Genomic DNA, 12,230 nt, shown 5'->3' with positions numbered 1-12,230 from the left:
GTTAATGTTTTTCCCTCCCCTCCCCCTCCCCATAACCATCAAAGATTGTTTCTTTCTGTGTGTAAACCTTTTCATGAGTTTTTATAATAGTGGTCTCATACAGTATTTATCCTTTTGTGATTGACTTATTTCACTCAGCATAATGCCCTCCAGATTCATGCATGTTGTGAGATGTTTCACAGATTCATCATTGTTCTTTATCATTGCATAGTGCTCCATTGTGTGTATGTACCATAGTTTGTTTATCCATTCTTCTGTTGATGGGCACTTAGGTTGTTTCCATCTTTTTGCTATTGTGAATAATACTGCAATGAACATGGGCGGGTATATGTCTATTCATGTGATGGCTCTTATTTCTCTAGGATATATTCCTAGGAGTGGGATTGCTGAGTCGTATGGTATTTCTATGTCTAGCTCTTTAGGGAAGTGCCATATCATTTTCCAAAATGGTTCTTAAAATATTATTTGAGTGACTGAATAGCAGTCCATTATACATCCCAATATGTGGAAATTCCATCATGCATGTACTGAACTCTCTCTGTTAGAATATACAGGTGATATCCGGGTGGTTATTATTGTTTGTGTTTTTACTATTATAAACAATGCTGCAATGAAAAAATCTTTACTCATGTCTGTGATTATTTCCTAAGTCAAAGAATATGCATATTTTTAACGCTTTTGCTTCATAGCGACAACATCATTCAAAGGATATCTTTAGTTTCCTCATGCTTACTATGACACAAATACCACAAGTGGGTAGTTTTAAAGAATAGAAATTGATTTTCTTACAGTTTAGGAGGCTGCAAGTCCAAATTCAGGGCACTAGCTGTAGGGAAGTTCTTTCCATCAGCTCTGGGGGAAGATTCTTGTCTCCTTCAGTTTTCGTTCCTCTATTTCTTTGTGATCTTCATGTGGCATCTATTTTCCCCATTTGTGCTCTCTTGTCTCTGTGTCTATGCTGCCCCTTATAACTCAGAAACGATTAGGGTTAGGATACACCTACACTGATATGGCCTCATTAACGTAACAAAGACAACCCTATTCCCAAATGGGGTGGGGGGGCGTGGGGGGCAACAGAGCAATCGCATCCACTGGTATAGAAGTTTGGATAACAAAACATATTTGGGGGACACAATTCAATTCAGAGCAGAGGGTTTGTACAAACTTACATCCTTTCTGAAGCTCTATGAATAATTTCATTCCTAAATATCTCTTCTGTGTCAATTTTATAAATGAAAATAGCATTTTGTTAATTTGCATAACTTTTATTTCTAATTAGACCAAACATTTTTTTATCTGCTTATTAAAAATCACTATTTCTTCTTTCATGAGTTTTTCTGATCCTCCACTCCACCTTTAATAAGGTGTTTGTCTTTTTTCATAAGGAATAGTAACTTCCTCTGTCTCTACAAATTATATAAATACTTTTCCCTTAGTCTTTTAGCTTTTAATTTTTTTCTTCACATCAACAAAAGCACACATACAAACATACATGCATTTTCATACACACATTATATAAAATGAGTCTTAATATGAAGAAGTTTTCAAATTTTATGTTGTATAATCTATCAATCTTTTCTTCTTTTCTAGATACCATTCTTAGGAATATCTTCCCATAACAGAAAAACATATTAACATTAAGAAGGGCTTTTAGTTCAGAATAGAGAGGTATAGATTTTATCTTGAGGGCAAAGGAAAGACATCAGGGGTTTTTAAGCAGTGGATTTTTTTTTTTTTTTAAGATACTCTGGCTGAATTATGCAGGATGTTCCAGGATAGTAAGAGCTTGGCAGAGCCATTATTAAGAAACTACAACAGTGCACTAAAAGAACCATAGATAAGGAGAAAAAGAAGCAGGGCATTACCATATTGAAATTGACTGGGTTTTCGTTGAGTGATTATATATACAGTGTGAGAGATATAGAGAGGTCTAGAATGACACGAAAGTTTCTAGCTTGAGTGACTCAACTGATGGTGAGAATATTCACCCAGATCAGGAAGGCAGAGGATGGAGCTGATTTTGTGTATTTGTGTATATGGATAGGCGGATGGGAGGGATGAGAAAGAGGGGACATAGTGTATTTTAAATATCTTATATTTTAAGGACTAAATAATGCCTTTACTTAACCCACGGGAACCAGCTAGCTAACATTTAGAAGGCGGCACTGGGCTCTGGGTTAACCAGCTAACATCTCTGAACACTTACTAGGTGCCAGAATGAGTTCTAAGCATTTAATGTGAGTTAATTTTAATCCTCCCACTAGCCCTATGACTTTGAACGAGAGTGGTAAGAGATGAGGTCAGAAAGGTAATAGTGTTGGAGGAGAGGCAGGAGAAAACAGATGTTGTTATTTTGGATTTAATTCTGCATGAAATAAATGACAATTAGAAGGTTCTAAAGAAAGCTGTAACATGGTTGGGCATATATTTTAGGAATAACTGATTGCTCTGTTAAGAATAGGCCAGTTAGGAGACTTACAATAATCCAAGCAATGGGATTTGTGGTTTGGACTCTGTAGCAGCAGTGGAGGGATTGGGAAGTAGTTATGTTCTGGATATATTTTGAAGGTAGGGCCAAAGGGATTTCCAGCAGACTGGCTGTGAGGTGTGAGAGAGAGAATAGTCAAGGATGACTCCAAGGTTTTTGGCAGGAGCACCTGGAAGTATGGAGTTATCATTTGTTGGGATGGAGAAGGCTTCCAGAGGAGCGGGGCATGTTTAGTTTTATACATGTTTAGTCTGAGATATCTATTAAATATCTATGTGGGGATTGAGAGTAGGCAGTTGGCAATTGAAGTTGAAAGTCAGGAAAGAAGCTAGATCTAGAGACATCTGATTTTGGAGCTGTCAGTATATACATGGTATTTAAAGTAATGGGAATGAATGAGATCCACTATGGAGTGAGTATGGATAGAGAAAAGAGATCCAAGGACTGAGTTTAGAGGCAGATGGATTGAGAAAAACAGCTCATGAGTTAGAATGAAAAACGAGAGAGTGTAGAGTCCTGGAAGTCAAGTGGAGAAAATGATGTCAACTTTTGCTGACAGATAAATTGGTTGGTAACTGACCAAATTTGAACAAATGATATAGCAACATGGAGGTAGCTGGTTACCTTGACAAGAATAGTTTTGGTGATATGGTGGGGAGAATACCTGAGTAGAATCAGTTTAAGATAGACTAGGGGAGGGGAATTGGAGGTAGTACACACAACTCTTCAGAGGAGTTTTCCTGTAAAGGGTCAGAGGCATGGAATTATAGATGAAGTTGGAAGTGACGTCCTATAGATATTCTTTTTTTAAATTTTTAATTTATTTTTAACATTTAATTTTATTTTTGATGAAAATATACACAACGAAACCCACTTCCACTCTGCAGTTTCTAGGCATAATGATCAGTGACATTGCTTACAATCCTCACATTATGTCAACATTCTCATTATTTCTCTTCTAGTTGTTTCACTTCCATTTACTTAAACTCCTTGCCCCTCAGTCTTCTCATCTATGCTTTAAAACAGCTGTTGACCCTTTGGTCACACACACACACACATTTTTGAATGCAATACTTATGGGTGACAATACTTTAGGTGACAGTCTTTAGTCTTTGGGCTAAACTGTTACTTAGTTTAAAGGTGACTTCAGGAGGTAGTTTCAACTCAAGGTTTGAAGAGCAACTCAGGGCTTTGGTCTCAGGGATTCTTTCAGCCTCAACAGGTCCAGTAAGTCTGGATTCTTTAAGAATTTGTAGTTCTGTTCTACATTTTTCTCTGTTTTTATCAGGATTTATCTATTGTGCCCCTGATCAGAATGTGCAGTAGTGGTAGCTGGGCACCATCTAGATCTTCTAGTTTCAAGGTGGCAGAGGCAGTGGTTCATGTAGACAATTAGTCCTTCTATAGATATTCTTTTTTTTAAGATGGGAGATATTCCAACATGTTTGTATGCTTAGGGAATGAGAGGAAGTAGAGATGGGAAAATAAATGATACAGGATAAGGGGAGAGAGAGAAAGAGTGACAGAGAAAGAAAGAAACTGCAGGAATAATATCCACAAGTAAGGTTTAGGGCATGAGATACAGCATCCAAATGAAGGGCTTGGCCTCCCATAAGAGCATGGAGAGTTCTTCAATAGTAGAATGATAAAAAGCAGAGTTCAGTATACGGATAGAGTCCCTGAATGGTGCAAATGATTAACACTTTGTCTGCTAACCAAAAGGTTAGAAGTTCTAGTCCACCCAGAGGCATCTTGAAAGCCTTGGTGATCTACTTTCAAAAAATCAGACATTGACAACCCTATGGAGCACAGTTCTATTCTGGTGCACCTGGAGTTACCATAAGTTAGAATTGACTCAATTGCAAATGGTGATATGGTTAGATTGATAAGTACGGTGATTGGAGTATGTGGAAGTTCACTTCTGATTGCTTCTATTTTCTCAGTTAAGTAACAAAATTATCAATTGAGAATGAGAAAGGCAGAGAAGGTGCCGGAAGTTGAAAAGAGAAAGGAGAAATTGTTAACGATTGTCTTGCAGAGGGGGAGAATTGATTAGGGAATCAAGATTGCCACACAGCACCAAGGACCTGCTTATCAATTTAAAATGAGAACTTAGTGTTTTTCTCCAGGCACGGATTGCATGGGGGCTGGGTCAGAGTGAGAGAAAACTGGATATAATCAAGATTTATTTTTGCCAGGTGAGTATGACAGAGAGAAAGACAAGGGCAAGTTGAGCAGCAGGGGGCAATTTGAAGTGTATACAAGGCAGTGATTAAAATAGTGGTACACGGAATCCAAATTGGGTAAGGTGGAGAATGAGGACAAGAGATGAACTATCAACAGTGAAAAGATGTAGGATTGACTAATGGGTTTATGGAGGTTTCAATGATATTGAAGGATTATTGGAGTTGGATTAGTAGGAGGAGTCAGCTAGAAAGATACTAAGTGATGATCAGAGAATAGAATGTTTGATACTGAAGTCATGGACAAGGTGCAGTTATCAATAATGACAAGCCCTAGAGTATGACCACAGGAGTGGATATATGAAATAGAGTGGAAGTCAAAGTCATTGGAGGTTAACAGAGAGGCATTGTCTATGTGGATTTTGAAATAAACAAGAATTCTGACAAGGATCGTTTTGGAGAAAAAGAAAGTAAGGTTCGGTAAAGTCTTCAAGGAAGTAGATGACTGCAACAAGGAGGAATTCTGGGTGGTCCAGTATGATTTTCAAGGAGTTAGGGCTTTTAGGGAAGGAGGGAGGGACAAAGTTCTAGAGGTAGAAGCCTTGAGCAAAAATGATGCCTCCCTCTCCAGATCTGGAGGAGGGCTGTTGGAGGATAAACTACCACCACCCAAGAGGGTTTCGGGGACTACTAGAGTGCTCTACATTTTGCACAGTTTTCTGGTAAACCCAAATGATACCTCTCCTGGAGCATTCTTCACTACTGTGGCAAGTGACACCAGGACTACACACCTGAAAACGGGGATATTTTCCTACTTACAATATTGCATTATATTTCTCTTTTTTTTCCATATCTATCAATCTTCCTATCTATCTTTGTTTATCTACCTATTTATCTCTCTACTTAAAACTTTAATGTTATTTATGTGTTCATTTTTGTTACATTAAGTATCCCCAAGCTGTAAGAGACTGATGACCCTGATTTTGGTTTTCTATGTGCCCAGTCATGATACAGAACAGCAGAGAGCTAGAGCAGTGTTATCATCACTTACTTGTCTCATTAAGTTTCTCTTGATTCTCTGGTATAAAATAATGGGTTTCTTTTTTAACTTTCTCCTCAGCCTGCCATTTTTAGGTGAATATTAATATGTAAATAATTACTTATAACTACATTATTGCATTTTACATTGTCTGTTTATAATGTTTATGTACACTATCTCATTTAATAGCCACAATGACTGTCTTAGTTATCTATTGCTGCTATAACAGAAATATGACAAGTGGATGGCCTTAACAAAGAGAAATTTATTCTTTCACAGTCTAGGGTGCTAGAGGTCCAAATTTAGGATGCTAACTCCAGGGGAAGGCTTTTTCTCTCTGATGGCTCTGAGGGAAGGCCCTTTTCATCCACCTTCCCCTGGTCTAGGAGCTTTTCAGCACGGGGACCCCAGGTCCAAAGGATGTGCACTCCTGGCTCTTCTTGCTTGGTGGTAATGAAGTCACCCTGTCTCTCTGCTCATTTCTCTCTTTTATATCTCAAAAGAGATTGACTTAAGACACAACCTAATATTGTAGACTGAGTCATGTTTCATTAACATAACTGCCTCTAATCCTGCCTCATTAACATCATAAAGGCAGGATTTATAACACATAGGAAAATCACATCAGGTGACAAAACGGTGGACAATCACACAATACTGGGAATCAGGGACTAGCCAAGTTGACACATATTTTTGAGAGACACAATTCAATTTATAACAATGACCCTGTAAAGTAAGTACTATTATTATTTGCATTTCACAGATAAGGAAACTGAAGTTTAGAGAGGTTAGGTAATTAGGATCTTAGAGCTAGTAACTGACCATTCTATCCACCATGCTACACTGCCACCATAAAAATTATCACATTGAGTGCCTTGAGGGAATGCTTAAAAAGGGGGGAAAAACTTTTTTTATGATGTAGCATCATTAAAACTTTCCGTATTTGAACACACTTGTGATTCTTATCCATGTATTTGAGGAACTGTAGTGTAGTAGAGTTTGGACTTTGAGATTTGAAACAGAGTTCAAGTCATGGCTCTCCAGCTTAATTAATGCTTAATTAATTCAACAAATATTAATTGAGCACCGATGCATGCAGGCACTGTTCAAGGTGCAAGAGTTACAGGTGTTTACAATGGTAAACAAAATCAAGCCCCCGAGGTCATGGAAGATGCCTTCTAGCGATAGGCAGGAGTCAATTAACAAGGAAGTAAATGCAAACTCTGTCAGATGATGATGAGAGCACTGGAGAACTATACAAAGTAAGTAATATGGAGGATGCGGTGTTATTAACTTATTGGATAATCAGAGAGGACTTCACTGATAAGGTCATTCTGGTGCAAAGGCCTAAAGGAAGTGAGGGAAAGATCCATGCAGTTGTCTGGGGCAGGAATGTTTCAACAAGAGGGAGTCACAGGTGCAAAAGACCTGAGATCAAAGTGGGCCTGGCATGTTCAAGGAATAGAAACAAGGCCAGTATGGCTACAAAAAATGAACTGAAAGGATGGGTAGAAATAAGGTCAGAGGGGTGGGTGGGTAGAGATGGGGAATGGATTACAGGTAAAAGGTGATAATGACTTGGATTAGAGGGATAATGTGGAAATAAAGAAGTGGTTGAATTCTATGTGAAAGTAAAAGCAACAGGATTTGCTGATGGATCAAATGTAGGGCATGAGGGCAAGCAAAGAAGACTATTTCTGAGATTTTTGTCCTAAGCAAGGTGGGAAAAGGTATATTAGAGAGACTAATTGGTTTGGTAGTGGAAGGTGAAAGAGCTCAGTTTTAGCCATTGTAAGTTTGAGACTACTATTATATATCTAGGTGGTGGTAAAGGCAATTGGTAATAAAAATTTGTAATTAAGGGGAAAGAATGGGGGGTGGAGATATGCATTTAGGAGTTATCAGAATATAGATTCTATTTAAAGCCATGAAACTGTATGAGATCAACAATGAAGTGAGTACAGATAGAGAAAATAAGTGTGTGTGTGGGTGGGAGGGAGGGGTCCTGGACTGTACTCTTTGGTAATCCAAAATTTAGAAGTCTGAAAGATGAGTTAGAAATAGAAAGAAGATTGAGAAGAAGCAATCTAGTTATCTAGTGATGCTATAACGGAAATACCACAAGTGGGTGGCTTTATCAAACAGAAATTTATTCACTCACAGTTTCGGAGGCTAGAAGTCTGAATTCAGGATGCAGCTCCAGGGCAAGGCTTTCTGTCTCTGTTGGCTCCGGGCGAAGGTCTTTGTCATCAATCTTCCTGTGGATCTAGGATCTCAGGCAGGAAAGCTGGGTCCAAAGGATATGCTCCACTCCTGGCTCTTCTTTCTTGGTGGATGGAGGTCCCTCTTCTATCCTCTTGGTTCTCTCTTTCATATGTGGAAAGATATTGACTCAAAATACAGTCTAATCTGGTAGATTGAGTACTGCCTCATTAACATAACTGCCTCTAATCTTACCTCATTAACATCATAAAAACCCCAAAAAACCCATTGCTCTTGAGAATTCTGATTCATAGATCCTATAGGACAGAGTAGAGCTGCTCCATAGGGTTTCCAAGGAGTGGCTGGTGGGTTCAAACTGCTGGCCTTTTGGTTAGCTGCTGAGCTCTTAACCACTGTGCCACCAGGGATCCTTTAACATCATAGAAGTTAGGATTTATAACACATAGGATAATCACATCAGATTACAAAATGATGAACAGCCATATAATACCAGGAATCATGGCCTAGCCAAGTTGACACACATTTTGGGGGAACATAATTCAATCCATAACAGGTAAGAAGACAACTGACAGAGAATAGTGTCCCAGAAGCCAAGTTGAATACATTTTCAAGCCAAATCAGAACTAAGAATTGAATTGATCATTAGATTTAACAACATGGGGGGTCATTGGGAATCTTGTGAGGAGAAAACTTAGTGCAGTGGATGGAGGAAAGCCTGAATGGAATGGGTTCAATCAAAATGTGAAGAGAGGAATTGGATATTGAAATTTTTAGAGGATCTTGCTGAGAGGTGTAAAGAAATGGAACACTAGCTAGAGTGGCTTGGGTGTAAAGAGGTTTTTGTTTGTTTTTTAAAGTGCACCTACGTGTGTATGGAGATCCATAAGATGCTAATGCATAAGACAGGGACCATCAATCTCTTGAACATCATCTTCTTGTTTATAAAATCCGTGATAATATCACCTCAGTGGTGCAGCTGAACCATGAAGGGAGGTAATGACCAGGTCTTGGAACCTGGTAGGCACTCAGTCAGTCAATGGTAGCTCTAACTGTATGCCTGGGAAACAGCGAAGCAAACAAGGCTGGCACCTGTGCAGGACTCACGACTCCTGTCCCAGGCGTTTGCACAGGTAAAGGTCTGGTACCTGGTCTTGCCTTCTAAAGTCTTCACAGGGCTATAGAAGAGGTGCTCTCCGCCTTGGTGAGAATGGGTCCCTCACTATCTGCTTTCACTAAGGACTGCAGGATGCTTTCTCATAGTGAGGAACGGTAGGAAGGGAGAAGCTGCATCTTGGGGAAAGAAGTGCCCAAAGCTTAAAAAGTATACCTCTTAAGGCACTTCATGCGTGGGCTCACACCTGACGTGGGATGAAGTTGCAGTGGCATTTCACACCACGTTCATTTCATAAATCAATTCCTCCTTATCGACAGGGAGTGGTTCGCAGAACAAAGAATGTGTGTGCGTCGAGGCCATAGGTGGGTGGGTGCCTATCCTGCGAAAGCGAGAACGAGTATGAATAAGAAATGTGTGTATGGTATGAATGGAAACAGCTGAGAGTGAATGAGTGTGGAGATGGGCAGGGAAGAGTTGGACGTGCCCCAATGGCCTGGGGCCTCCCGAGGGAACAGCTGCCAGTGATGCGGGAGCGCCGGCCGAGGAGCCTCCTTATCCCCACCCACCTCCCTAACTCCGGCAGCCAGTGGTGCATATAGACATATTTCTGGGAGCTGTCCATGAGCTCATCGCTCTCCTGGCGATAGCGGCAGCAGCGAGGGAAGCAGCCTTCCTCCCGGCACCGCTAGAATAAGCCGGGCGGCTCGCACACTCAGACACGCGCGTAGCGCGGCGCTGGAAAGGGGCAGCAGAGCGCCGCCACCGCCCCTGTCGCCGCCAGCCCAGCCCCACGGCCAAGGTCGTGCCCTGGCCCGCCATGGCCTCGAGTCTCCCACTCGGGAGGTAGGTGGGCGCGTGAAGGGGCGAGGGGTCCGGCCAGGTCTCTGGGCGGGCGAGCCAAGGAGGACAGCCGCCCCTTGCGCTCTGCGACGGAGAAGCCCGGGCGGGTCCGCGGGGCGCGGCGGCTGCTGAGCCTCCCGGCCCATCTGGGACGCGGGCCTCAGGCCCGGCGCTGCAGAGACTCAGGAGACACGGGAGACCCGGACGTGACAGGAGGAAGAAACCCAGAGCAGCAGGAAAATGGCTTCTCCCACCTCCCCAGCCCTTGAAGGCGGGGCCTCCACCCCGCCGAACCCTCCGCGTATTCGTCAGGTGGGTGCACACAGTGCGGGGAGGGGCGCCAGCACCCCATTGTCCTCATTTCCCTCAAGGACGGGGACTTTGGCCCCAATGCAGAGGCTCACCAAAGAATGGGACTGACACAGGCATACTTGGCCACATTGCCTTGCCCAGGACCATTCTCTTAATCTTTCTTTCTCAATCTCTCTCACTTTACACACACAGAAACACACATACACACACAGCCCTAGAAACACACGTCTTTTAAAACTAGACGTGTAACTTCTGCACACACACCCGCAAACTCATCCCCCCACCGCGCACGGAGGCACACACCCAGCTGTCACATGACCCACTGCAGAGCTGTACCGTTAGAAGAAACCCATGGTGCCCTCAGCCCGGAAAATGCACCCTAGACCCAATTCGCCTGAGGAACTTGAGAGGAATTGCCGGAAGCATTCACTTCCCTAGGAGAGAAGGGACCTAGTCTCTAGAGGTTACTTACCGCTTCCCAACTTTAAGTCAGAGCTATACCCAACAATTGCAGCCCTATGTTAAGCATGTAGTACTAGAAAACATGTGTTCCTGCCCTCCCAAGGTCTACAGAGACGCAGTTTTCCTGAACACTGCCTGAACACTGCCGGGGGCGGGGGGATGCACATTTCTTTGGCTGTTTGAGTAAGCACTGTTTTCTGTTTGTATGGTAATATTAAAACAAGGGAGTATTCCATCTGGTTATGATCTGTGCTCTAGAAGGGTTTTTTCTCTACCATTGCCAGGAACTACAGCTTTAGCACTTTCAGCTATCGCAGGAGTGACACAGTGTCAGTTTGCCCTGTTTCAGGGTAGTGCATGGAGTGAGAATATGATCCACCGACTACAACAGGGGAACCTCCTTACCAAAGAGATTTGGATTCCTGTTTAGAAATAGGGTTATAGCTGATTGATGGAGACTGTCTGGGCAGGAAGATAACACCCGACAGAACCGTCTTTTTGCAGGGCATTGTGGAAATTGTGACAACACCAGGGGCTCTAGAATGTTATGAAAATATGATAGTAAAATTTCGTTGATGTTTGACAAGGACTCTGCCACAATTTGAATTTTAATATGTGTAGGTAGTGTTATTTAGGGACAACCTTTGTTTATGGGCATTATGTTTAGGCAGTGACTAAAAATTAATATGTACATGTTTTTAAGGCAGTCTGTGTCCCAAAGAAATTGTTATGGTTTCTAAGTCTAAATCCATAAAGGATGCAGGACTCTAATTTTATCACAATGATTTTTAATTGCATTTGGAACTATTTTTTTCTTCAAGAATTTTGGTACCCTGTATCCTTAAATCTGTATTTGTGGTATTTATCTATGCACCTAATAATGAAGGTGAAATTATTGCTATTTTCAATATAACAGAAATCACATCCTATGTAAAAAAAAAAAAAAAGATTTTTCTATCTACTTGGTTAAATACTTGTGTGTGTACATGTGTATATACATATATGTGTATACACATATGTATGAGTGTTGAAGATATAAAATTTTAATTAAAATAGAATATATACATTCATAAAAATCTATGAAATCTCATTTTATATTTACAGTATTTCTGTGGCTCTAAAAACTAATATGTATGAAAATCGTTACTAGAAAAAATTTTGCATGAAAGGTCATTGTTATTTTGCAGAGTAGATACGTTACTTAGAGGACTCCGTAATTAGACATTGTGTAAATGACATAATGCTGCAACATTTGAGTTATTGACCTCTGTCCTCTGTTCATTTATATGACCTTATAATTCCAGCAACCTATTTCTACATCCTATGCAAATTAATTGGTGCATTAATTTGCATAGGATGTAGAAATAGGTTGCTGGAATTATTGGTCATTCCAATAAACCTGATTCATCCAGTCAGGTGGAACACAAGTATTGAGAACTCTGGCTGCAGAATCCCCATGTCGCGGGAATGATTTTGAGCAAATTAGAAATAGAAAAACAGAAGGGATAACGGTATTGACCTACTAAGTGATGAAATATTTTAGGCCCCCAGTCACGTTGTATTTTAACT

At 41.0% G+C, this 12,230-nt stretch overlaps 1 protein-coding gene across 1 annotated transcript in view; it reads left to right on the top strand.

Moving 5' to 3' along the window:
* The first annotated feature begins 9,873 nt into the window (after positions 1–9,873).
* Positions 9,874–12,230, top strand: part of ANK2 (ankyrin 2) — a 765,621-nt gene continuing 763,264 nt past the window's right edge. The window contains exon 1 of the mRNA XM_049885478.1: positions 9,874–10,199. Coding sequence (XP_049741435.1) covers positions 10,128–10,199 — 72 coding nt within the window. The 5' untranslated portion in view covers positions 9,874–10,127. The remainder of the gene's footprint in view (positions 10,200–12,230) is intronic.

Source organism: Elephas maximus, chromosome 5, assembly GCF_024166365.1.
Source record: "Elephas maximus indicus isolate mEleMax1 chromosome 5, mEleMax1 primary haplotype, whole genome shotgun sequence".
NCBI classification, from domain to species: Eukaryota; Metazoa; Chordata; class Mammalia; order Proboscidea; family Elephantidae; genus Elephas; species Elephas maximus.
The sequence above is the reverse complement of the archived record's forward strand: the minus strand, read 5'-3'. Positions and strand labels throughout refer to the sequence as shown.